The 27103-nt window shown below is 40.7% G+C and overlaps 1 protein-coding gene across 1 annotated transcript in view; it reads left to right on the top strand.

The window, feature by feature from the left end:
- Positions 1-5985: 5985 nt before the first annotated feature.
- Positions 5986-27103, top strand: part of SOX10 (SRY-box transcription factor 10) — a 34130-nt gene continuing 13012 nt past the window's right edge. Inside the window, exons 1-2 of the mRNA XM_061582805.1 lie at positions 5986-6137; positions 7111-7562. Of these exons, the coding sequence (XP_061438789.1) occupies positions 7153-7562 (410 nt within the window). The 5' untranslated portion in view covers positions 5986-6137; positions 7111-7152. The remainder of the gene's footprint in view (positions 6138-7110; positions 7563-27103) is intronic.

The following is a 27103-nucleotide window of genomic DNA, read 5'->3' as shown; positions in this document are numbered from 1 at the left end:
AGGAAGGTTTTTTCAGAAGTGGTCTCACTGCCGCCTCTTTCAGACAGCCAGGGACCACTCCCTCTCGCAAAGAGGCATTAATCACTTCCTTGGCCCAACCAGCTGTTCCCTCCCTGCTAGTTTTTATTAGCCAAGAGGGGCAAGGATCCAGTACCGAAGTGGTTGCACGTACCTGTCCAAGCACCTTGTCCACGTCCTCGAACTGAACCAACTGAAACTCATCCAACAAAACATGACAAGACTGTGTTCCGGACACCTCATTAGGATTAACTGCTATTAAATGGGAGTCTAGGTCCCGGCGAATGCAAAGGATCTTATGCTGGAAGTGCTCAGCAAACTCATTACAGTGGGCCACCGATGTATCTGCCATGTCCTGTAGGCCTGAATGGAGTAGACCACGAACCACTCTAAAAAGCTCTGCTGGGCGGGAGAGAGATGACTGAATAGTGGCAGCGAAATGTTGTTTTTTAGCCGCCCTCACCGCTCCTACATACAGCTTGGTAGAAGCACGAACCAGCTCATAATTGCATTCGTTGGGAGTTCGTCTCCATCTCCGCTCAAGCCGCCTCCTGTCTTGTTTAATCGCTGGCTTTGTTTAATCGCTGGCTTTGCCCAGGTTTTATAGCCCCTAATTTCAGGTATCTCATCAGAGACCAACCACGTTTCTTGTAGTAGGATGACTTCGAATTGTTGTAAAAATTGTATAAATGTCACATCTGCCATCTTATTTTTCCATCCAGCTATGTTCCACGATAATATGGCGAGGGATGATTCCTTTGTCGGTACTCTTAATGTGAAGATTTTATAATCCTGATTAACCAATGAGATTGGACAATAAGAGGCCACTTCCAACTTAACTTTTCCAAGTTTGGGTATAACCACAATCCAAAACTGGTAAGATAAGGCAAGGATACCATTAAATAAAACTGTCAATTGAGGAATAAGTAGTTCTTGGAATTGTTGATAAAACTCATTAGAGAACCTGTCAGTATGATTCAGTTTTTGATGAAGTATTTAATGCTCTTGTGATGATTTTGGGGGTTCTCATGGAATACATATTGTACTGTGTTGGGTTATTCACAGAAATTTTTCAGGGACCATCCAACAATCTAACAAAAACTATAGTTCAAGGGAGAATCCTGTTCAAGGGATTCTCTTTGGAAATTCTAATATGGAAAATCCATTCTAATGAAACATTTGCAGCATATGTGCTCAAGTGATGTCATTTGTCTTTGTAAAATACATATCTTGTATACTTTTTTAAAAAAATTACATAGGTATGGATGGATGAATCTATCAATTTGGGTTTCAGTTTCTCATTTTTCTAATCTTAAGTTAAGTTTGCCACATTTTCCACATTAGTTTGAGAATTTTTATTAAAAATATCCCTCACAAAAGAATTGTCAGCATTTTGTGTGCATTTCTCCTAATATGTATATTTTGTATGCAATTTTGCCTTATATACACATTTTTGCAAGCAAAGTATAATATAATGCACTTTCATATGTTATTGTCCGTAATGTATGTATTTTTATGCACACTTTCCCCTAATATCTGCATTTTTGTATACATTATTTGGTTAGAAAACTGCATCACGAAATTCCAAGAAGTGCAAATTTCAAAGGATGGCTGCATATTTTGGTTCACATATCATTTCAAGACATGCAAATTAGGTAGGTTCATACTAATATGTAAATCATACCAAATTCCTGCCCCATCCCTTACAGAGCATAAACACACATGTTTCTTACAATTAATATGGAAAGAGATGTATCCAAAGCTTCCCGACCTTGGTGAACATTCCAATAAATTAGGGGTGGGCAATCTGTTGTGGGCCTTATTCCCTTGGATTAATCTGTTGGGGTCCACATGCTGATGGTGGGTGGAGTTGAAGCCAATGATAGACAGAGCAAGAGACAAAAATGTTCTAGATTGACTAATCCAAAATAAAGACTGCTCTGTTTCAATTTTCACCATGGTGACCTCAAATTAGAATTCCCAGTCCTGTGCAGGTTTACTCAGAAGTAAATGTTCAGGTCTACTCAGAAGTAAACCACCCTGGGTTTAAAGGGCTTTCTTTCAAATACATATAAAGATGGGGGGGGTTTCCTTCTTAGTACAACACACCAATATAACTACTGTTCTGGGATAAGCCATAAATGTTTACAAACTTCTGAACGCAATCGAACCTTTGACTTGTCCATTGCTATATTTGCTTGTTTCTTTATTGTTTCCATTAATCTGTCCATTTTGGCAATGGGTTATAGTCAACTAAGTCCTACACAGAGTAAGCTCATTGAAACATAAGTTAGCCATGTCCATTAACTTAAATAGGCCAACTCTAAGTAGGTCTAGTGTTGAATACCATCCAATATCTAGGACTTCAACAACCCTTCCATCTGGCAAGGAGGTATTCAGTAACAATAATGTCATTGGTCTTGCCAGGGAAATGGTCTTACAGCTGAAGGCAGGAGAGAGAAAACCAGCACTGTGCCAACTGTACCATACTCTCACTGTCAACCTGGGTCACTTCCAAACAACTTATTCATTGAGCAATTCATTCCGATTTGTTTTGCACAAAGTTTGTGGAGAGGTTATGCAACATCCACTGTATATTGATCATTCATTCCGATTTGTTTGCAGGGAGGTTATACAACATCACATCAAGCAGTTGTTATCCCATACTTTCCAGTACATTTTTACTGTCACTTTCCTTTCCACAAAAAAAGTCTGTTGTGGGTTGGTAGGTTGTTTTGGAAGTGGGATTGTTGGGCAAGAGTGCCAAATCCACTTTAATTGCACAGCCTGAATTTGCTGGTATGCAGTTTTAACCCCACCTACAAAATGGCAGCCTGCTGGAAGCAGCCCTGCTCTTTGGCACATCCAAAAAGCTAAAAATCCACACTCCTGTTACAGCTGCAAGCAAAAACTCTGAAGAAGCAGAGAACTGATGGACACTGTGAAATACACAGTTACACCCAATCTGCCTCCTCACTTTCATGGCCTAATATGGGCCCATTTTCACTTACCACCCAAAATTTCAGTCAGTTCAACTGGGCAAAGCTAGATACTTGCATGATACCTGCAAGTTTGCCACCATAGGACAAATAGCAGCTTTGCACCAGGATCTTAATGGGGAAAATGGAGAAAGGATAAAGTCCTCCTCTCCCAGTGTTTTGGTCCCAGCCTGATCATCCCTGTATTATCATTATTTTTTAACACTAGAGATCCCGATCACGGATATCCAGCATCACATCGCACCTCTTAGCCATAAGGGAATATGGGAAATGAGAGTGGATTAGAAGAGTTGAAGAGCTGGCCATGAACTATCTACCTTCAATCTGCTGCAACTCTTCATTCTTTTTAAGCCTGCACTGTTTTGCATTCACCCTGGATGAGGGAAAATTCAAGCCCGCCTTTCGCAAGCATAGCTTTCTTCTGGAGGAGAGAAGGCTTAGGGCTCATGATTTCTTTGTAATAATTTGCTTGTGCAGAAATGTATGTACACACATTGAGTATGTATTTTGGGGTACATAAGCAAGAACACCTGGATAGGCAGGGCTAGATTTTGCGGAACATCAGTCCAAGAGAAAGAACAAGAGAAACAAACTAGTTTCTTAGTCAGGACTCTTTTAGCAATTCGGCCAGCCAGCTTCAAACTCCACGTGTTCCTTTTAGCAACTCCCACATAAGAGCATAAGAAGAGCCTTGCTGGATCAGACTAAAGGTCCATCTAGTCCAATATCCTATTTCTCCCTAATGGCCAATCAGATGCCTCCAGGAAGTCCATAAGCAAGGCTTGAAGGCAATAGCCCTTTCTGGCTGTTGCTCCCCTCTATAGCAAATAATATTAAGTATTATACTGCCTCTGAATGTTATACATCACTTCCACCTACAGATGGAAGGATCTGTCAGTTTTGGTTGTCACATTTTTCCTATCTTAAATTCAGTTCTCCAGATTTCTGCCGCAGTTTACAATTTTTTAAAAAAAAATCCTTGTGAAAATTTATCAGCATTTTGGTGCAAAATTCTGCTAATAAACACATTTTTGTATGCTGTTTCAGAGGATAGAGATGTCCTCCTTCAGATACAACCTTCATCACTGTGAAAACCTGATTCCTGCACCCCTCCCACTAGCAATGCTGTTGTGAATGTGTCAATGTTTATGCGACTGTCACAGTCACTGATTGTACAGTGCCTATGACATCACTTACAAAAAGGGAACAGCTCTCCCCTGCCTCCATTCAAGACATTTTTGGACAGTTTTAAACAACTTTCTGGGGGGCTAGTTTTTAAAATTATTGTTCATTGTTTGGTGAGAGGTCCTCTACCCTTCCACACAAATCCTCAGATAGGGATGGGTGAATCTGTCCATTTTGGTTTCTTTGCGCATCATAGAATCATAGAGTTGGAAGGGTTCTATAAGGCCATTGAGTCCAACTCCCTGCTCAATGCAGGGATCCAAATTAAATCATAACCAACAGGTGCCTGTCCAGCTGCCTCTTGAATGCCTCTAGTGTTGGAGACCCCACCACTTAGGTTTCTTATTTTTCCAGTCTTAAATACAGTTCTCTACATCTTCACATTAGTTTGTGGGTTTTTTCCCAAGTCCTCATGACAATTCATCAACATTTTATCGTGAATTTCTCCTAATATACACATTTTTTGTGCAATTTTGCCTAATATAACATTTTTGCAAAGCAATTTCCCCTAATATGATGCATGTTTATGTTATTGTCACAAATATATGCATTTGCATGCACACTTTACCCTACTATATGTATTTTGTACACAGTACGTGGCTAGAGAACTGCATTGCAAAATGCAGAGAAGTACAACTTTCAAAGGATCATAGAACTGTAGAGTTGAAAGGGCCCTATAAGGCCATCGAGTCCAACCCTCTGCTCAATGCAGTCATCCAAATTAAAGCATACCCGACAGGTGGCTGTCCAGCTGCCTCTTGAAGGCCTCCAGTGTTGGAGAGCCCTGGAGGCCCTGTTTTGGACAGCATATTGTTTTGTAACACCTAAATTAGATTGGGTCGCCATTAAATGAGAAGTGAATTGAATTTCTCCCCAAAACTCTGTCCTCACATAGCCCTTTCAAACTCTTAATTATTCCTTCCCACCCCCAGTATCTTCTAACAACGGATTCCTCAACCTGCAGGAGATAGCCTGGATGCTGCTTCTCTGGCACCTGTGACAAGTGGCAATCTAGAAGCAGATCTTTAAAACTATCTTTTTCTTGAATGTTCCATATCATTCCTAGAACACTGTATACAATGCATGCAAGAAGAAAACACCTATCCTGAAGATTCACAGGACCCGCAAATGAATATATTGTCATCTTTCCTTCTTCCTCCCCCAAGCTTCAGTTGATAAATTGAGATACTGAGGGAAGCCTAAGTGGGGAGATACAGCGGTTTCCAGGTGTCATGTTGTACACGTTCTGCACAAAAGGAGCTTCCATATAGCCGTGCTTACACACATGGAGAATGCGATTTGTGGTAACTGCACACATATAGGTTTTCCCTGGCTTGTACATGCTGCGATACCCAGCTAAGTGCAGCTTTACAATACACATACAGCAGCAGCAACAACAAAATATGTGTGTGCAGTTGACATGTGTGCTGTTGTGTGCACACTGTTCATTCCTTATAGGAATTTTGTAATGTGTGAAGCAGCCTTTAAATGCCATCCCCTCTTGTGCCAAAGTAGGCACAACGGCCTAAAAATGCTTGACGTAAAACATCTAGTGTAAAACAAATTAAATAAAAATTGTCTCCACCACCTCAAATAAGCAATTTTGGGATGGGGGGGCTGAAATATGCTCCTGTAGTGGGGAGGGTGGCTGTCTACAAATCTCCTGCCTGCGTACAATGAATGCTTTTGGGCCATAAAGAGCTCTTAGCTCCACCCTCTGTCTTTCCCTCCCCCAGTGTTAAGCAGCAAGCCAGTCACAGAGACATTCATCCAGGGTATTAGGAAAAACCAAGCCTCCTCTTAGGAATGGCACTTGTCTGAGAGTTTCCTTAACACACAGCTCCTGAAAGCCACCAGGCTTGTGAAAGGAGAACAGAGGGGTTATTGGGATACAAATTACAGCTCTCTCAGGATTTGCCTGACAGACCAGCCAACGTAAGTTTCCCTGCCTAAACTTGGTAACTCACTTTGTCTCTCTCTTCTCCTCTTTTTCTTTTCCCCCCCTTCTCTCCTTTTTACACATCTGACACCTTTCTCCTTCAGTTTTTTTTCTTCATGAAACAAAAATCATTGCTATTCCCTTCCGGGAGCTTTGAATGAATAATTGCAGAATTAAAAGGCACCCTATCTGGGATAGGGGGCTAATTTCTTTTCAGCTAAGGAATCAGTGGTGGCTGCTCCAACTTTACTTTTAGGTATTGCTTCCCTGAGGTTGGTTAATATCTGGCAGGGGTGAAAAGTGATGGTGCATTGAAGCTTCAATTTTGTTAGAATTTTTATATGCATACATATATGTATATAATACACCATATATATATACGTATATCTTCGGAGCAAAGATAAGCAAAACAGGAAGACGATATGAAGCCAAAATACTGCCATCCCGCTCTATGACGCCTTTTACCTGGTCCGCTTCAAACAGCACAGTGTGGTAGAGACGCACTCAGAATGTACTCATTCTTACACAATTATAAGGCATTTTTGTCTTCTTTAATACTTAAAAACACCAATTTCCCCCCAACAGCTGATATTCTTGACTCCAATCTCAAAGCAAGTTTAGATTAGGAACCACTATGGAGAGAGAAATTAGAAAGTAGGGCTTGTTTTCTGGTCTTCTTCCCTCACCAAGATCTCACCGGTTTTTGTTTGTAGACAACGTAATTACCCCAAAAATGGACTCTCATGTTAGAAACTTTATGGCACATGTTGGAAGTTTCTAGTTAATTAGAATCTTCTCCACCCACATTTGATCACAGATTTTACAAGTCCCATAAAATGACATGTAATGCGGTGTGCTTCACAGGCTTTCATAAAGCATCTACCAGCTCTTTGCCAGATTAGTTGGAGATTTTGAACATTTTTAGTTTTAGTGTTCACATTTACCTTTTTTGTGTGTGTGTGATTCTAGTTTGAAGACGTAATATCTGAGGAGTAAAACAAAGAGGAAACAATGACGGATGATCAAGACCTTTCTGAGGTGGAGATGAGTCCTGTAGGTTCTGAAGACCACCATTGTCTGTCTCCAGGACCTTCCATGGCATCGGATGCCAGCTCTCACCTTGGCAACCCCAACAGTGGTGAGATGGGGAAGGTGAAGAAGGAACAGCAGGACTCCGAAGCTGATGACGATAAGTTCCCGGTGTGCATCCGGGAGGCAGTGAGCCAGGTACTGAGTGGCTATGACTGGACCCTGGTGCCCATGCCTGTGAGGGTCAATGGAAGCAGCAAGAGCAAGCCCCATGTCAAGCGGCCCATGAATGCTTTCATGGTGTGGGCGCAAGCCGCCCGGAGAAAGCTGGCAGACCAATATCCTCACCTCCACAATGCTGAGCTTAGTAAGACACTTGGAAAGCTCTGGAGGTAAGAATGCCGTGGGGAAAGAAACCGCATTAAGATGGGAGCAAACTGGGGCACATTGGAGAGTGGTGGAAGCTCAGCAAGCACTCATGTTTGTTGAGTTTACCTTTATGCTTCTTGGTGCTAAAGGGGGAGCGGGTGGGATGATCAAGGAAATGAGGAACAGATAAATGGCTCAGAGAATGAACCATAGAAGGAGCTTCTTTTCTTGACTATGTGCTGCCACTGTAAAACTCAGTCCTTGTCTGATTTTGCATATGCTCCTATTTTGTTCCAAGGCCCAAGTCATCTGGCTGCTAAACTGCAGTGAGCCAGTTGGTTTTTCAGACACTGCACACTTCACCTTCTACTCTTGCTGCATTTCTTCTGTCTACACTCTTGATCTTCTTGTTAAACTTTATTCCCTAGTCAACCCATGAGGGTCTCATCTGCAGGATGCTGTTTAGCATTGGATTGATGAGTCTTCTTGAATCTGTGAATTTTGAAGTCTAAAATGAGAAATATTGTGGTGGGGTAGTTAGGGGGAAATTTAATTCATTTATGTAAACTTGACAGCTTTCAGCTGAGGAAAAAGAGATGTGATTTTCATGCAACAAAGTTGCATGCACATTCATGCATGTGTCTGTGGGCACATATGTCCATGCATATACATGCATACACAAACTTGTTTTCATTGCATGATTTTAAGTCAATCTTGTGATTTGTGCAAGTTCAGTTTGGAGCATTTGGAGTCTGACATTCTTTGTCTGTTGAGCTTTCCAACCTGTTCTTTTTTGGCAACTTCCTTAAACACATTTGGACCCAAGTTTTGAAGACAGAGTCAGCTATTGATGGCGAGGGGGTGGGGGGAGAGGAGCAGGTATGGCAAAGGAAGGAAATTCAGCCCCCTTTAGGAACTATCCCCATGTTGTTAAACCACAGATATCGATAACCGTGGTGTCTGAAGGTGATGTGGAATTGAAATTTGGCAACCAAAAAACATAGGAACAGTGAAGAGTTACGAGGGAGAGAGGCTAATGGTGCGATAAGCAAAACTTGTGACAAAAGGCTGATGGAGAGCTAAGGAACTGCATTTAGATATAAGATCCTTTATATTGCCACTGAGCCTTCTGTGTCAAGGCATTGCTTCTGGCTAATCAGACTGTGAGGATTTGGGATTGTTTCTGTTTATGGAACTATATATTACTCCAGCCACAGTAGAAACAAGCCATCAGCATCCACTCTGAGCAGCAGACACTATATTCCTTATTCAGGTGCATATATGTTCATACAGTAAATTTTTGAAGACTGCATTCCTATGCATATTTACCTGGGAGTAAGCCCCATTGAACATAGTGGAACTTACTTCTGAGTAATTGTGCATAGGATTGCATTGTTAAGGATTTCCTGAATTATCAGTTCATTGGACATTTGTTGTGCTGCATGTGCTCACCTGTTATATGGAATCCAGGCATCTTCCATTAAGGAAGCAATTCTGTTTCAAAGACATTACATTAACCTAGCACTCAGATAACACTATATTGCTGCTGGGAAAATGTGATTATTTACCCCAGCTTAGAGAGCCATTGTAATTTGGAGCACTGTCTAGAATCATGCAGTTGTGAGATTGCCATAAATACCTATTGGACAGTGCCTCATTGATTATGACAGACCCAACTGTTCCTCCAACCCATGTCCTCCTCCTAACCCTAACTTGCAAAAAGAGGGCTTACAAGGGAGCAGAAACTAACTAGCCTAAGATCCTTGTTAGCTTCATGCCCCCAGCAGTCAATATCCATGCCTTGCCTTGAGGCTTTATCAGGACTTGCTGCTTTGGTGAATTTGACATGAGGCTTCCTCATGCTTAAGACTAGCAGGTTTCAGTTCCTGTGTGAATCCTAGCTTTACAGGCAAAATGCTAGCCCTTTCATACACTGGAACATACAGCCACCAGATTTTTTAAAAAGAGATAGGCATAAAAGCAGTTGGCATTTCCCTTGGCACAAAGACTAGTCATGCATTTTGTGGGGATGGGTATTGCTTTATTGCATTGGAGCTGGGACTTGTGGACTCTGAATGCAGTGGGGCATGCTTTGATCTGATAATCCTGGTAAATTTTAAGATCTGATTCCGTCAATGCAAGATATCCCATTGACTTCAGTTTCAGCATAGCACAGTTTAAGTACTCAAAATCACAAAACCACTTGAGTAAGGCTTGAGTAAAGCTTAAATTAATTCTTTTCTTTTTGAGTTGACTCCTCAAGGTTATGGTAAGGATTTCAGCTTTTATCTGAAAATCTGATTATCAGAAAATATTTTCAAACCAATCCAAAATGGAAGACGCCGTTTTTCATTTTATCATATGACTCCTGGTTTGGGATGAACAGATTAGATATACAGCAACACACATGGCTGAAATGCCAAGATCTGGCCACACTGGTTGTTTTCAAATCCTTCTCCCATCCACACCCTAAACTTCATTCCTTCGTCTAAATAAGCAGAGGCCTAGTTCACGTGATTAGCTTTGCTGGGCAATTTTTCTGTGGGGGAGCCATGCAGCATCCATGTGATGTAGGGCCAAGAGTTCCACTACTTTTCTGGCTCCTTGTTTCTTGGAATAATGTCAGTAAATGGCTTGAAGGGGAAGAACACATGCTTTGCACACAAAAAAAGGTCTCAGGTTCAATCCTTAGCATTGCCTGGCATGAATGGAAAATACCTTTTGCCTGAAACCGTGGAGAGCCACTACCATTCAGTGTAGACCAAAGTGGTTGAATTTGACCCCCTTGGATCAATGGGACCTTGTAGGGGGGTGAATAAAGACTTATGGATTGCAAGGGGGTGGAAAAGGGTCTGGGGTGGAAAAGATGTTTACAGGGTATAATGCAAAAAATTTAATCAGGAACTATGAGCCTCAGAAATAAAGGGCATGAGCATGTACACAGTGTGCCTCCCTTGCAAATGAGTAATGGTGGTTGATGATTATTAATAAATGTTTATTATATAGTGATACTACTTTCATTTCATTCCTAAGAATTTGGGTTGGGGTCAATGACAACTTTATAAGCTCATCAAGGGGTCAATGAACTCAGAAGTTTGGAAAACCCTGGTGTAGACAATACTAGCTAGATGGACTAATAGTCTGATTCAGTATAAGGCAACTTCCTAGGTAGAGCTGCTTTTTCATTGCCTCCTTAGAATTGTCAGAGACACTTCCCATTCTGACACTGAGGTTTTCACCACCAAGGCAATTCATAAAATTTCAGGCTGAACTTCAATGAAAGGGTTTGGGTTTCCATTCCCTGGTTATGTCTGACAGATAACCCTCTTTTTGGGTTTAGTGGGTCTAAAGCTAAGATATTAGAGATATAGAACAGACATTCAAATGTAGGGCCATGGATACACCCATACTTTCCAATGGCTTCAGCTTGTCTCAGTGAGGGAGAATAGTATCCACGGGAAACTATTTTGCAGCTTCAAAGCACATATCTTTTCTTATGTCTTCTGCCTGCAGGACAAGTCAAACAAAATGGCTTCCTCACTGAATTAAAATGGGGAAATGTGGTAGACATATTAGATTCCAAAGGTTTGGTGAGGATTAATTTGTCCTGAACATAAGAACATGAGAAGAGTCTTGCTGGATCAGGCCAAAGGCCTATTTATTCCAGCATTCTGTTATTTCAGTGGTCAATCAGAAGTCTATGGGAAGCATGCAAACAGGACCTGAGCGCAACAGCACTCTCCCCACTTGTGATTCCCATCAACTGGTATTCAGTCCTGCCTATATGTACATTTCTCTCAATCTAAATATTTATCCATAACTCCCTTAATGCTACAGTGGTATATGGACTTGAATGTTTTGCTGATACTTGATATTTTGGGAAAAATTGTAGTTCCACACCTGACTCCTCCTCCACTCATTCACCACTTTATCTACCACCACCATTACAAATAAGAACAATAGGGCTGATATCTGACTGATTTAATGAAATTGACCATTGTTTTGGCATGCAGACAAGTTTAATGCAGTTCAGTTTTATGCAAGGAAGCATTTGAAATATTCCATTTAGAGGAATTAACCCATTCAATTAAAGGATTTCCTTTTCCTTTGTAGCCCTTATTTTTTACTTGTGGAAAATCCCAACATATATTGATGTTCTTGATGCTTGTCAAACAATGGTTCAAGGGGTTGTTTACCATTTACAGATTCAAGTTCTGCTGTTGATACAAGTATAAATTACTTATAGTTTAATAAGGCTGCAATCCTATACACACTTACCTTGGCATGTCTCGTTGAACTAAATGGGATTTACTTCTCAACGGGACTTATTATTTGATTTATTATTTGATTTATATCCCACCCTTCCTCCCAGCAGGAGCCCATTAAGGACTTACCATTACAGCACAGTCGTTATCATGACTAGTCAGAAGACTGTCCCATTGAACTGAATGGGGCTTTCTCAGGAGTAAGTGGTTGCAGCCTGAAGAACCTGTTGAAACCAATATGGGAACCAGTGCCTCAGTTGCACTGATATCAGCAGGACTAGGGATGGGCGAAAATTTTAATTCAGTTCACATTTCAAGCCAAATCTATCTAATTTGCAGTTTCCAAAACAATATGAAAACTGACACACAGCCATCCTTTGAAATTCACACTTATTCAAATTTTGCAGGGTTGTTCGCCAGCCAGTGTTTACAAAAATGCATACATTAGGAGAAAGTGTGCATAAAAATGAATATATGGGTGAAAATAACCTGCACAAATGCATTATATGATGAGGAATGGCTTGCAAAAATGTCTACATTAGTCAAAACTGCCTACAAAAATGTGTTTATTAGGAAATATTAGCACTAAAATGCTGGAGAGTTTTCATGAGGTTTTTATTATTTTTTTAATCACAACTTGCTGCAGAAATGTGGAAAACTGAATGTAAGATTGGAAAAATGAGAAAGTAAGAGAACGAAAACCGACATATCTTTCCATCCCTAGTATGATGTATGCGCATGTATGTAATGGCTAGGTCAGTACTGGCAGAGAGAAGCAGGCTGAGTGGCAATGAAGGTTAGCTATAAACTGCCTGCACTTCATGTACTTGGTTGCGCAGCCCAGTCAGAAACCATTCCTTTGGTCCCAGCCACCCCCATTCAATATAATTTTCAGCGCAGCAAATAATTAACAACTCCAGAAATGTAAGGATTCAGTAATTATAGTGTTTTAACTTACATAAAAGGAAATTCAGCTAGAAACTGAATAACTGAAATATATCTATTTCTGTGGAGGGGAGGAAGGCAAAATAACAGCAAACAACAACAGTCTTTTAAGAGTTTAAAGTAGTCATCTGTTTCCCTAACCAGCTGTTAGCCCAGTGATGGTGTCAGGCTGCATACACACCATACATTTAAAGCTCATAATTTCCCCGAAAGAATCCTGGGAACTGTAGTTTGTTAAGGATGCTGTCAGTTATAGCTCTGTGAGGGGTAAAATACAGTTTCCAGGATTCTTTGGATCAAATAATGTTTTAAATGTTTGGTGGGTACACAGCCATAGACTGCAGTCTCTGGGTTTTGAACCCTTCTAGAGTTTGTCTGATTTGTGAAACAGTAAATGGAACAATGATACCTTTAGGTCTACATTTCCTTTATAGTTGCATTTACTTTTATTCTTCTCATTATATTATTATATTTTTATTATTATCATCTTATTAGCATATCTTTAAGAGTTTTAGGCGGCAATCCTAAACTTTCTTATTAATGGATGAGGCTCATTGAATGCAGTGGAACTTATTCCCGAGTAAGAATGCTTCAGATTGTACTGAGCATCATAATCATCATCCTCAGGATTATGATTGTGTCAGTATGAGTCTGCTAACAGTGCTCCCTACAGCGAAGAGAGCTGAACCCTGCCTTATGCCTCCTTTTTTGTACTAAATGGTACTGAATGTTGATAGTTTCAAGCAGAGGTCTAGATGCTATTCAGCTCCCTTTTCGATTTATGGTATTTGTTATTATTTACCTTTGTCCTGCTGACATAGTTCTGGTTTTAGAAGAGTATTCACAGCATGTCACGGTGGCTCATATGAGGACAACCCATGGGCCAAATCAACATGGTTGCCTTGTGAAAAACCCAGATTTACGCCTTTACTTGTTTAGCCTTGTTTGCTTTTGCTAACAGAGACTTCCTTGTGTCTCACCCCGACTAACATGGTTCTGCACACACTTTCCTCATTTTTTAAATACCCTGCTGCCAACACTTCAAAATCAGAAGAAATATTTTAAAATAAATATTACACCAAAGCACACTTAAGTCTCTCTCTCTCTCTCTCTCTCTCTCTCTCTCTCTCTAAGGACTTGCTTCCCAACTGAAAAATTGAAATGCAGTTCTGATGTAGCAGCATTTGAGCCCTCAAAATACTACTTTGGAGTGAAGGTTGTTTTCCTGGGCTCTTTTGGAAGAAGGAATAGTATAAAAACAAAGGGTAGCATTTAATGTTAGTCCTACTTAGAGCAGACCCATGGAAGTTAATAAACATAACTAACTTAGGTTCGTTAATTGCAGTGGATTCAATGTGTAGAACTTAGTTGAATACAACCAATAAAAATAACAATAATTGTTGTTGCTATTTTTTATTTTGATCCTACACACGCACAAATCAGAGAGGTCATTCTATCCACCAATTACTACAGCTTTGCAGCTTTGACTCCTTTCATTGAGGCTTGGGTGTTTTTTGTTTTTTGTTTTTGGACAAGCCCCATTTCAATTAATAGGGGCTGCACAGCAGCACAGCGTCTGGTGGATCTCTCCCAGAAAGATTCCTTTTTGTTTTGTTTTGTTCCACTTGAGATTGAAAGGGCAAGAGAGAGACAGCAAGCAGAATATTAGACTTCTAGAGCCCTAGTTTGCAACTGGTGGGTCATGGCTCCCACACACACACTCCCATGATAGGCTAAATCAGCAGGGCTCCAAATATATTTTAGAGAAGGGTGGGGATAAAATATATTTGTTGGATATTTCTGGACTCCAGCTCCCATCATCCCCGACCATTGGTCATACTGGCTGGGGCTGACGGGAGCTGGACTTCAGCAGTGTCTGGTGGGCCACAGGTCCCCCACCACTGTTTTAGAAGAAGGAGAAAGAGGATGAAAAGAAGGAGGGAGTGGAGGAGGGAGAGCAGGAGAATAATGGCAGAATTTTAATATATAAGATTAAAAGTAAAAATACGTTGCACAGGTTGGGTTACTTTTAGGTCCCAGATCCGAAAAGGTGAATGGTCAATGTTCTAGAGCCATTATTTAAGGCTGTTTTCACTCAGGATGAGGCTTAAAATGGGCATGTAAGACCTGCATTGTATTGCACATTGGCAACAAACAAATATGCAAGAGAGGTTTAAAGGTATTTAAGCTGCAGACATGAAAACTCTTCAAGTTTACATTAGAGCACCTGGTTTAGGAATTGGGATTGAATTGTGACTGGCCTTGATGCCACCATAGTCTGATGCATTAAAGTCAATGTCTGAATCACTTTGGCAAAGTATAAATGCCACTTGCTCCTCTTGTTTTGTCCTGAGGCTCTGCCCTTACACTGTTCATGTTTTCCCAGTCTTCTCCTTCTGTCTTGTGACTCCACTTTGTTGCAAAAACAGGAGCTCCAAACAATGTTTTGTTTTATCTTAAAGATTTAGGCTCCACATTTGCCTTTCTTCCCCTTCAACGAATGGAAAACCATGGCTTAAGTTTCTAGATTGCTGATGTTTAAAGTGACACCCCAGAACAGTTCTACAGAACATTGCAAAGACTGTTGTGCTCAGATTCTGCTTGTGGGCTTCCCATAGGCATCTGGTTGGCCACTGGGAGAACAGGATGCTGGACTAGAAGGCCCTTGACCTGATCCAGTAAGGCACTACTTACGTTTTCTAACAACAAGAAGGTTGTTTCCACTCTGTACTTTGCATAAATCATAATGCATGACTGTTGTTTCCCACTCCATGGTTCCAAAACATTCCTTATTCCTGAAGCGTTGATCTGGGAATCCATTTCTGCAATGTGTGCTCCCCAAAAGGCCAGGATCATTTCAAGTATGATGACATGGATCCCTCTGTTCCAACTCCCTAAGATCAATGCTATAGAGTCCAGAAGATAGAAAAAGTAGTTTCTCTCCTTTTATAAGTATCTTCCAGTGGTAAAATATCAAAAGAGTTACTTCTTCCACTTCTTCTACTGCTGCTGCTATCTGCCATAATCAGGCATTGTCACCATAGTTTGTGATCCTATGAGAAAGTCAAGGGAACTGCAGTTTTCTTCAAATGTGCCAACACTCCTCTTCCTCCACCTCCTCTCCTGACACACTAATCACTGGATTACGGGACCTCCTGTCTTATATTTGTATAGAGATCAAGTGGCAGCATATTATTCATTGCATTAATACCTGTGCTTCAATACAGCGTGGGGAGAAGAAAGGCCTGCAATTTGTATTACCAAATACACTTAAAATTGTAATAAATCTGTAGCACTTTTAATTTGCAATGGACTTTAGGTCATTTCCCCCTCAATAAGCCTATATGTTATGTCTTTGCTGTTCTCACTTTACAAGAGGGTGGCCATGTGAGCTACTCTGCAGAGGACAGTCCTCTGTTTATGGGCGGTCAGTCCTCTATTGGAGGGTGTCCTCTATTTGAGGGCTGTTCAGTCCAAGTCTGGTATAAAGACAAAGAACCATAACAAGGGAAAGCAATAGCCTTGAAGTTGCCCATCTAACAGGTTAGCCGCATCTGATCAGCAGACAGAGCAGAGACACAGGTCACCTGGCGACCTCCCCACTACAGTGAAATGTACTGTATTCTATTCAGATTATAGTAATTAATTATTTCTAAATGTGTGTTTATACCTACATTACTATATGCACATTTTTATGCAAACTAATATCCTCTCGTTTGGTGATGCAAATCTTTTTTTTTTTTTGTAATGTATAAGTCATTCTGTTTTACAGATGAGGAGCTGAGACCCCCTCTCCCACTACACACAGGCACACACACACATTGTTCATCTGAGCTGAGATTTGCCTCAATAGATCTCTTAGCCAGTGGTTATAAAAAGCAAGGGCCAATTATTTCATCCATGATTAATTTCCTGCACAGATGTATATTTTACTTAACAAACTGCATGTGCATTCCTCAAGGGTACACATTCATATGTGAAGAGCTCACATGTCTGTTTTGTGACATATGGGAAAATAGGCGTATTCCATACAAATGACTACACGCATGCAGGATATGTGGAATTTACTTCAGGAAAAAATATGTACACCCATGTGTCTCTGTTTTGCCATATGTACACATGTTTGCACATATGCATATTTGGAATCCTTGCCTTTTCATGTGTCTTTTGGTCTTTGCTCCTGATTTTGCAGAGAACCTTTTTATCTCTTGAAATGTTGTTGCCAGGCAATATGGTACCTAGGGTAACCATACACTGATGGAGTCAACAATTACATTGGCACTGACGGGTTTGTTAGTGTGGCAAAATATAGCTGAGCAAAGCACTTTCTATTTATTGTTGTTGTTGTTGTTGTTATTAATCTGCCCTTCACTCTAAGGTCCCAGGGTGGGTCACAGCAGTTTAAAATACAACATAAAATACAATCACACTTCTGGGAGACATAAATAGACCTTTCTTTGACTTTGTTGTTAATCTCCCATTGGGTTTTCATGTGCCTTCCCCTTACAGTGTGACTTAGACTTTTAAAAATTATTATTGATAATGTCAGGAGAGCAATGACAAGGGTTTCAGCCTCTGTGGGAACTTTGGTGATTCTAGCTGCTTCTGTTTTAAGCTGTAACGAATGGGTCTAATTACTTCCCAGTTATTTTATCTCCTCTTTTCCTATCCTATCCTTCATGCTGGAAATCGCAATCCTACAGAAAATATGGGACTACATATTATCATTAATTGTATTTATATTCCATATTTCTTCCATGATTTATTCAAGGTGACATATATGGGGTCTACCAGCTGCCATCCAAGCACTAGTCACCAGCCCCAGACCTGCTCAGTTTTGGCAGTTATTGCAACATGTCATGCCTGTTCTTCATAAAGGCTGCCTATTAACTCCCAAAGGTTACAAGTATCTGTATTATAAACCACACAGGGATAAAAAAATGTTTTGAAGAGTACTATACAAATACCTTAAATAATATTAAAAAATCTACTCCAAATTGTCTTCCCTTGGTGCTCCATTTTACTGCTGGCTCTTCCAGTAATAACTAGGGCTGCCATCTTAACCCCGCTTACCTGGGAGTAAGCCCCATTGAATTCTATGGAACTTACTTCTGAGTTGGCATGGTTAGGGTTTTTTTTAAAATTTTTTATTTATAAACATATTTGTATACTGCTATTTCATTAAAAAACACACATCAAAGCAGTTTACCACAAATATTAGGATTGCAGCCTAAATCATCAGACCACTTTTTTGCAGGCTACACCAGGGGTTAATTTAAGCTCAGGTTCACCAGGACTCAGACCCATAACAAAATTTTAATCTAATCCTCAAGCCTGGAACACATGGAATTATAACTAGGTTATATTTTTTAATTTTTTTAAATCTTTGTCTTTATTGTTATGATATTGTAATTTATATTTTTTCTTGTAAGCTGCTTTGGTGAAAAATTAATGCAATAATAATAATAACCATAACAATAACAACAATAACAATAACAACAACAAAGCATTAGGAAAGAATTTGCAACATGTGTGGTGTGGAACGGCTTTCAGGGTTGGCTTCAGTCCTAGGAGACAAAGCTCTAACAATCTGTTATCACAGCTGAATATTTGGGGCACTTCCAGACTGCCACTATTTTGGGGTGGAATTCCATTACATACTGGAAAATTCAGGTTGCCCAATTATAGTTGACTGGGACTTGGGAGGTGTTGTGCAATCTTGGACAGCTCCTTGAAAGCTCAAATTAAAACCCAGAGCAGATTCACTGCCCCACTGACATCAGACCCACCAACCTCCACTGACGTGCTGATTAACACATACAAAGTTTCCTTCCATTGCTGTCTCATCATCACCTAATGACCCAATGAATCCTGGCTGAATGTGTGAACTGTCTTTGTTACACAGTATTTTTGTAGTCATCATGTTCAGACAATGTCAAAGTTTTGGATGTCGGGATTAATCTGTAATAGGTGATTCAAACATGCAGGATATCATCACTGAATGTTTCAGGTAACAAGTGTGTTTCACTGGGAACTAGAATGCAATGAAAACTGAAAAAAAAAAACCTCCGCCCTGCTCCTAACTGAGGTTAGGATTAAAGGGGTTTGCTTAGAGAATAGTTTTAAAAAAACACCCTGGAGTAATTTTGAAACTGAGCCTAGTTGGTTAGTTGATGCTTTTCAGCATCTTCCTGTTTTGTTTTGTTTTCCAAAAAAAGGATCATCCAGTGCCAGAGACTGAATGCCAGGAACTTGCTGGACCCAGGATATCGGCCAAATTTATTTGACATTCTCTAGGGCATGGGTTGGCAATCTGTGGCGCTGCAGATGTTGTTGAGCTGGAGGGCCACAGGTCGCCCACTTCTGCTTTTAAGAGCCACTAGGTTATTCCAACTCAGAAACTCCTTTGGGAAGCGGACTCCTTGAAAGATATCATTCCTTAAGGATGATTCCAGATGGGTGCATATTGTGGAATGGGTGCCTCTTCTCATGCACACAATCTTTTTGCTGCAGCAGCAGCACAAATTCATAGGCATCGAAATGCCAGCCCATATTCTCCACCCGCCTCCTTTAATCCAGTTTTACCTTTTCTGGTAAAAATCCAGAAAGTTAAAAAGAACCCTGTTGCTAACAACTGGTTTGCAGTATCTGAACAGCCCCCCATTTACAATATTGAACACCTTTTGGAAGCACTCTTAAGTCTTAAAGTGCAATCCAATGTGTGTGTACTTAGATGTTAGTCCCACAGACTTGAATTGAATTTATTTCCAGGTAGTAAGCATAGGACTGCAGCCTCAGTTTAGGAGGTGGACTGAAGATAGTCAAACAGAGAGATGGAAAGGACAGGTGGCAATGCTCAGTGGTGTCAGACCATGCTGTGGGGACTCAAGTGATGAGTTTTCATAGACTGTTAGGCACTCTAAATGCATTCTGTGAAAGGCCTGTAAACAGGAGCCTCGCCATTTTGGAAGCAAGACAAAACAATTATCAGTATCTCGCCAAATGCTTATTCTGCTGCTTGAAACATAGATGCCAAAATACTGGTGTCCACAGTACCCTCTGCTGGACAAGAAGTCAAATTACAAATTCAGACCAGAAGATTGGTCACAGGAATGCATTGCTGAGAAGCCGTTGTTGCAACAAAGAAGGGGGGAAAGGGGGTGGGGACTACTAAGGCACATAAAACACACATTAATTTATTGCTGCATGAATTTATGCATCAGAAACATTCTCTGAAGCGCCTTAGTTTTGGCTGAGCATGTCCAGGAATTTGCAAGACAATCAGTAAGCAAAGAGATGTGAACTCGGGAATATCTCTTCACTAGAAACATATATCAGTTTTACAGAAGTTTTCCCCAAGAGTCCTTGAAGGTACTGAGAATTAAGAATGAGCAAATCTGTCCATTTCTGTTTCTCTCCATTTCTCATTGTTCCAGTATTCAGTTCAGTTCTCAGTTCTCGATATTTCCACATCCGTTGGCAACTTTTTAAAAAATATTGTTGCACGCCTCCCCCAATCTCCAAGCGGTGAGATTTCAGGGGTCCCTGCGCTCCTCCAGGGTTTGGTTTCCTTTGGGAAGAAGGTCAGCGGAGACTGCAGTGTCTTTATGATATATGGTTTATTTATTTACACACATTCCAACCTGAGCTCAAGGATGGAGGGGGTTCAATGCATCAGCAGTCCAATACCCAGCTTTTCCATCTGGGTTGCAGGAGGCACCCCAAAGGCCATGGCGCAGACAGCCAGTCTCTCTCCACCTTCCAGTTCCCAGAAATTCTCTAGACACACTAAAACTACAAGCACACAACTTCTGCTAGCTGCCTGGAGTGGGGGGGGGGGAGGCTGTCCTGTAGAGTTTAAATGACAAAAGGGGTCTTCCTGGACCATTCTCCGTTGCTAGGCAACTGATTGGCCCATTATCTTACCTGGCCAATCTATTTGGTTAACAAAAGACTCATTTGACCAGCAGAGAGTTCCTCATTCAAAGGCACAGGATTCCAAATCAGAGGCTGGAAAGGTGACCCACAGGAATCATCCATCCCAACCCTCATGCTCATAACACTATGAAAATTCATCAGCATTTTTGTGCAAATTTTTCCTGTGCAATTTTGCCTAATATATGCATTTTTGCAAAGACATTTCCCATAATACCATACATTTTTGCATGTTATTTTCACAAATATATGCATTTTTGTACACACCTTATCCTAGTGTATGCATTTTGTGCACATTACTTAGCTGGGAAACTGCATTACAAAATTCAGAGATGTGCAAATTTGGACGGATGGTTGTGTTTCAGTTCATGTATTGTTTCAGAAAGTGCAAGTTCAGTAGAGCACCTTAAAATATGAAATGAATCAAGGTTCTCCCCTCTCCCTAGAGATTCCTATGCCCCTCACAGGACTATGGTTCGCAGGAAAAAGAAGTTGCTATTAAACCATTTTTAACAGAAGATTTATGTAACTTTAAAGTTGAAAATGAGGATGTTGAACTTGTCAAGGATTATCAATACCTCAGCACAGTCATTAGCCAAAATGGAGACAATAGTCAAGAAATCAGAAGGCGGCTAGGACTGGGTAGGGCAGCTATGAGAGAACTAGAAAAGGTCCTCAAATGCAAAGATGTATCACTGAACACCAAAGTCAGGATCATTCAGACCATGGTATTCCCGATCTCTATGTATGGATGTGAAAGTTGGACAGTGAAACAAGTGGATAAGAGAAAAATCAACTCATTTGAAATGTGATGCTGGAGGAGAGCTTTGCACATACCATGGACTGTGAAAAAGACAAATAATGGGGTGTTGGAACAAATTAAACCAGATCTGTCACCAGAAGCTAAAATGATGAAACTGAGGTTATACTTTGGACACATCATGAGAAGACATGATTCATTAGAAAAGACAATAATGCTGGGGAAAACAGAAGGGAGTAGAAAAAGAGGAAGGCCAAACAAGAGATGGACTGATTAAAGGAAGCCACAGACCTGAACTTAAAGGCACATAACAACAACAAATTTAACCATTTACTATTAAACCATTTAAGCCTGTAGATAACATGCCCTCAGATGGAGCCTTTCCATACAATAACTGAAAGTGTGCCCCAGCCACATTTTATTTTGCAGTATTTGTACAAGTGATGCACAATATCTCAGTATCCCATCTGTGCATAATAGATGTAAACATAACAAGTGAAGTATAATCTTGTTAGTGTTCATTGCTCTCTCTCTCATTCTCGCTCTCTCTATGCCACAATGCATGTGCTTCTCTTCATGAGTTGGGGGAGTACACAGCCTTCAGACAACCCAAAACCTAAAATGAACCATAATTTCCTCACACGCCCCAAAAGGATCTGGCAGCCAATAGAATGTGAGGGAGAGTAGGAGGGGTTGTTTTCTGGCAGGAATTACATCACAGATGGCTGGGCCCAACAGGTGCCTCTAACGCTCATGCAATAACAATCCATGCCACGTTTACAAGGACTATAAAGTGTTGCATTTTGGCTGACCAGAAACTTGTGATATCCTCAGAACAAAAGCACAGCCTGAACATAATGCACACAGACTGTGATCCATAAAGAGATTGTGCATATATTTTAAAGGGGAGCAGAATTATAAGAACGTAAGAGGGGCCCTGTTGGATCAGATCGAAGCCCTGTCTAGTCCAGTATCTTGGTCTCACAGTAGCCAACCAGATGCCTATCAGCAGCTTACAAGCAGGCCATGAGTCCTCACTCACGCTCCCCTGTAACAGGTATTTAGACCTTTAAAGATAAATTGAATCAAATAGAAACATACTTTGGTGCCTGATGTTGCTTTGGAACGAATGAATTTTACACACTACATTGACCTTCAGGGAACATTTGCACTTCAGAAGTGCCAAGAAACTCCTGCATTCTGCAGAGGATTCTGGGTATTGTAGGGCACACATTCATTTTACACCAAACAGTGACCAGTTATGTTTGCTGATGGAGGGAGAGCAGAAAACAGCGCTGCCCCACCCCACTCAATACATAATACTCAAAGGCAGTGAAGTTATTTTGGCACCTGAGGCAGAATATTCCACAAGGTCCCACTCTGTAGCAATAAGAGTAAAATTGTTACAAATTAAACAACCAAAAATTTGCTGCCTTCTCTAGATGCCCAAAATTCAGCTGCCTGAAACAGTCATCTCACTCTGCCAAAAGACAGAGCCAGCCTTGATTATTACATAGGGATGGGCAGAACGTAGACCTCAGAATGATTTGGCAGACCTCAGAATGGAAGACCTCAGAGTGATTTGGCATAGATTGATAAGCAGTTCTGACTTTCCATGGCAAAAATGTTGCCTCCCTCGTAAATAAGCTGCTGCAATGAAGAAAATTTGGGAGAAAACCAGGAGTGGATTTTTGTGTGGAAAGGATTGTGAGCTCAGATTGTGAGCTGAGCATGTACTCAGAGACATCCTAGCAGTGTAGGATGGTCTACTGAGGCTAGTGGGGCATTGCCCCACCCAACATCAATCTGCCCTCAGCCAGCCTGCACCTACATGCCTTCTTACTTATAACCAGTCCAGGGCTTGATGTTGCTCTAGTAAAACTCAGCAGGAAGGAAGATGAGGACAAAATGAGCATTAGTTGGCTCCTTCTCTAATTGGCTCTGATCCTGCCTACTGTTGGGTTTCCTGCCTTCTGCCCCACCAGTCCCAATGGGAACCAGCCACCACTACATCCTAGTCCTTAATTCTATGTGTGGCTTAGCTCCCCTCTGAACCACTATTATGCACCTGACCCTGGTTGATGGACTTCAGGGGGGTTGTATTTTAAAAAAACAAAAGATTCCACACAAGACTCAAGCCTTCCCGCTCTGGTTACAGTGCATCAAATACTCTCCTGTGGCTTCACATCGCAAAGGAAGATCAGTAATGGATGAGCAAACTCTTTCAGGAATGTTTGTCCACCATTTACTGATAGGCTTCTGAGGAAATCTCAGGGTTCCCTGGAACACAGTTTTAAAACCACTGTGCAAGAACATTGGGAAGGGTAATATAATTCAATGGTAGATCATCTGCTTTGCATGCAGAATGCCCTGGGTTCAATCCCTGGCATCTCCAGGTAGGTCTGGGAAAAGACCCCCTGCCTAAAACCCTAGACAGACGGCCACTGCTAATCAGTGTAGACAATACTGAGCTAGATGGACCAATGGTCTGACTCATTAAGAGACAGCTTCCTAACACTACAGTTTTTGTGTGTAGCCATATATTTTCTCCGATTGGGAGAAAAGCAATGGAGGTGATGAAGTGGAATTATTAGTGGGGAAATGTCCAGAACAGAAAAGTTTTAACCCAACCTTGGAAAGTTCCTTTTGAAAAACAATTACTTCTAGTTCAAGTTCAAGATGTCCCAAAAGAAACTAATTCCAGTTCTTGTTCATCTTTTTGCAAATCAAACTAGTTCAGTTTAGTTCAAGTTCCTCCAAATGATCCTTGGCGCATGTTTTTCAGCATTCAGAATGTTTCAAGCTGCTGTGCTGAAGTATAAAATATACTTAAGAAGACTAAGAAAATATGAAAACACATACACACCATGGAATGTGAATTGTTTCATTTCTTTTTCCTAGCAATTATGATATTTAAGCTAAAGGCCCGAAAAAAGAGTAAAAAAACACATACAACAGAAATGAACTTGAAGATGAACTAGAAATTGTTCAAAGTTCTGCCCCAAAATGAACTTAATTCACATTCAGTTCACTGGGTAATTATAGGAACTACTTTCAGGTGTAGTTCAGAGGTTTTTGAACCAATTCAGTGAACTTTGTTAAACCAAACTCTTTCATTTCAAGCATTGGGTTTAACAGTTCTTTCCCCCTGTTATTCCTTCACTAAAACTGCAACCCTAAACACACTTTGTACCCCACTGAACACAGCGGGCATTACGTCCAAGTAGGCATGGGAAAGAAATCCAATTATGTTCCATTTAAAGCCGAATTTATCCAATTTGCTCTTTCCGAAACAATACAAGAATTGAAACACAGCCATCCTTCAAAATTTACACTTATCCAAATTTTGTGATGCCGTTCTCTGGCCAACAAATGTTTACAGAAATGCATATATTAGGGGAATGTGTGCATAAAAATGAATATATTAGTGAAAATAACACAAAAATGCATTAGGAGAAACTGCTTGAAAAATATGTGTCCATTAGTCAAAACTGGATACAAATATGAGTTCAGCAGTAGAAATGTCACTAAAATGCTGGAGAATTTTCATGAGGATTTTTTTTAAAAATTGCAAATTGCTGCAGAAACACAGAGAACTTAATTTAAGGTTGGAAAAATGAGAAACAGAGAGAACCAATATTGACAGATCTTTCCATCCCTACTTTCAAATAAACACACATAGGATTTCACTGGAAAACTAACAACTTGTGGGGATGGATGCATTTCATTTTTTTTCAAAAAAGTAAGAAAAAAACCTACAGGGCTGTGAATAAAACTAATGCCTCCTAAATTCCTCAGTGCTCCATAGGAATGTGTGGTTGGATGTCTGGCAGCATGAATATCCTAGATTTGTAACTTCTTCATCTACAATTTGCCTTCAGCCTCTCCTGATATTTGAATCAATGCAGAAAAGAGCAACGTCCTGTTAGGGTGGCATTAGGCAACAGATTAACCTTCAAATATGCTGACGAGTAAGATACAAGGACAAATGGTGACAAGACCAAAGAGACAAGTGTTTTCCATATCCGAAGCATTTTCTTCAGCTGTATTTTTGAGGGTAGGTGGGTGCAGAATACAGATGGGCTCTCCACTCAAATCAATGTAATGGGAATCCACATATTACTTTGAATGTTAGGCAGTGCCTAAGTGCTTAGTTTGTATTTGGGCTTCCCAAACCTCAGTCCCAGAATCTGATTTGCATTGAAGACCAAAGACTGGAATAATATTAAAGGTGTGAGTACTTTTGAGGAAATATCTTCCCCTTATGGGATTATTTTCATTTATTAGTCTTGTTAGTCACATGTTACCCGAAGGTCACCGAGTGACTTACAACGCATTTAAAACATAAATACATTATAGCAATAAAACAGAACAAAACAACCCCCATAACAGGCACAGAATACTTTGGCAGCATGCTAGTAGTAACAAAACCACATTATGTCAGTCTATCCAAAGCCGGAGGGTAGGAGGAGAGATATCTTTCCCTTTAAGGCCTTAAAGACTATCAAAATTATTGTGGCATAAGCCTTTGTGTATTGGAGTCCCCCTTCATCAGATGCATGACGTTTTATCCTCAGTTGGCATGCCTGTGTGTGCATGCGTGTGTGCATAAACATATACATATATGTGAGCATGTGAATATGTACATGAACACACATGGGTTAGGCTTTCTCTCTGGATGCTGGGAAAGGGGATCCCTTTCTCAGCACTCAATGAGAAAAAGTAGCAAGCTAGCCATACAGGGAGCTTCCTGCATGGAGGGTTGATTGGGGGGGGGGCTGATGAGCCTCATCAGGCCTAGGGGCTCATGGTTTCTCACCCCTGATGTACAGAGTAAAAACTGTAAACAGCAGCATCAAATGGTAATTAAATGCTGCTGCGCTGCGCTTATTTTGCATACATTTAAGCTTTCATTGAATGGTCACAAATTCATGTAGAGCTTAAATATATTCAAAATAAGCACAGAGACCCTTCACAACAGCAGTAACTGGTAATAACTAACACCTATAACAAGGCAGGGAACCACTGTCCCTGTTCAAGCCACTAAGTGGCTGGAATCATCTTTATAAGTCCTAATATAGCAATTTCATGCACATCTCTCTCTCTCTCTCTCTCTCTCTCTCTCTCTCTGTCTCCTGTGTTCTATGTGTGGCAAAACATGATGTAAAAGATCTTTGGGGTGTTTGGTGCAGGGGAAATGATTTAGTTGGTCTTCATAGATTTGGATTTTTGATTCCAAGTTTGGGACATTAGAGACAAAGAGTTATCAAAAGCAACATATGGATTGACAGGATCTCCGCATGTGGATAATAGCAGAATCTTTCTCGTCTCAGCACAAACAACATTAGAGAACTTTCTCTTGGAATAGTGCTGCCATGCTTGTAACATGCACACACACACATCCCTTCCCCCACCCCATTCCCTGCCTAAATTCTCCTCATTGCTCTCTGAGACCAATGCCTGAATCCTTCTTACAGCACTGACTCAGCTGTAGCCGACCCCAATGAATAAAATGAGTTGACTGTGTGTCACAGCTCAACTGTATCATTTTCAGTCAGACACTAACATCCACTAGACCAGCCTTTCCCAACTAGTGGGCCATCAGATGTTGTTGGACCACAACTCCCATCAGCCTCAGCCAGCATTGCCAATGGTCAGG

This window comes from Rhineura floridana, chromosome 8 (assembly GCF_030035675.1).
Source record: "Rhineura floridana isolate rRhiFlo1 chromosome 8, rRhiFlo1.hap2, whole genome shotgun sequence".
Classification (NCBI taxonomy): domain Eukaryota; kingdom Metazoa; phylum Chordata; class Lepidosauria; order Squamata; family Rhineuridae; genus Rhineura; species Rhineura floridana.
This window is presented reverse-complemented; position numbering and strand designations above follow the sequence as displayed.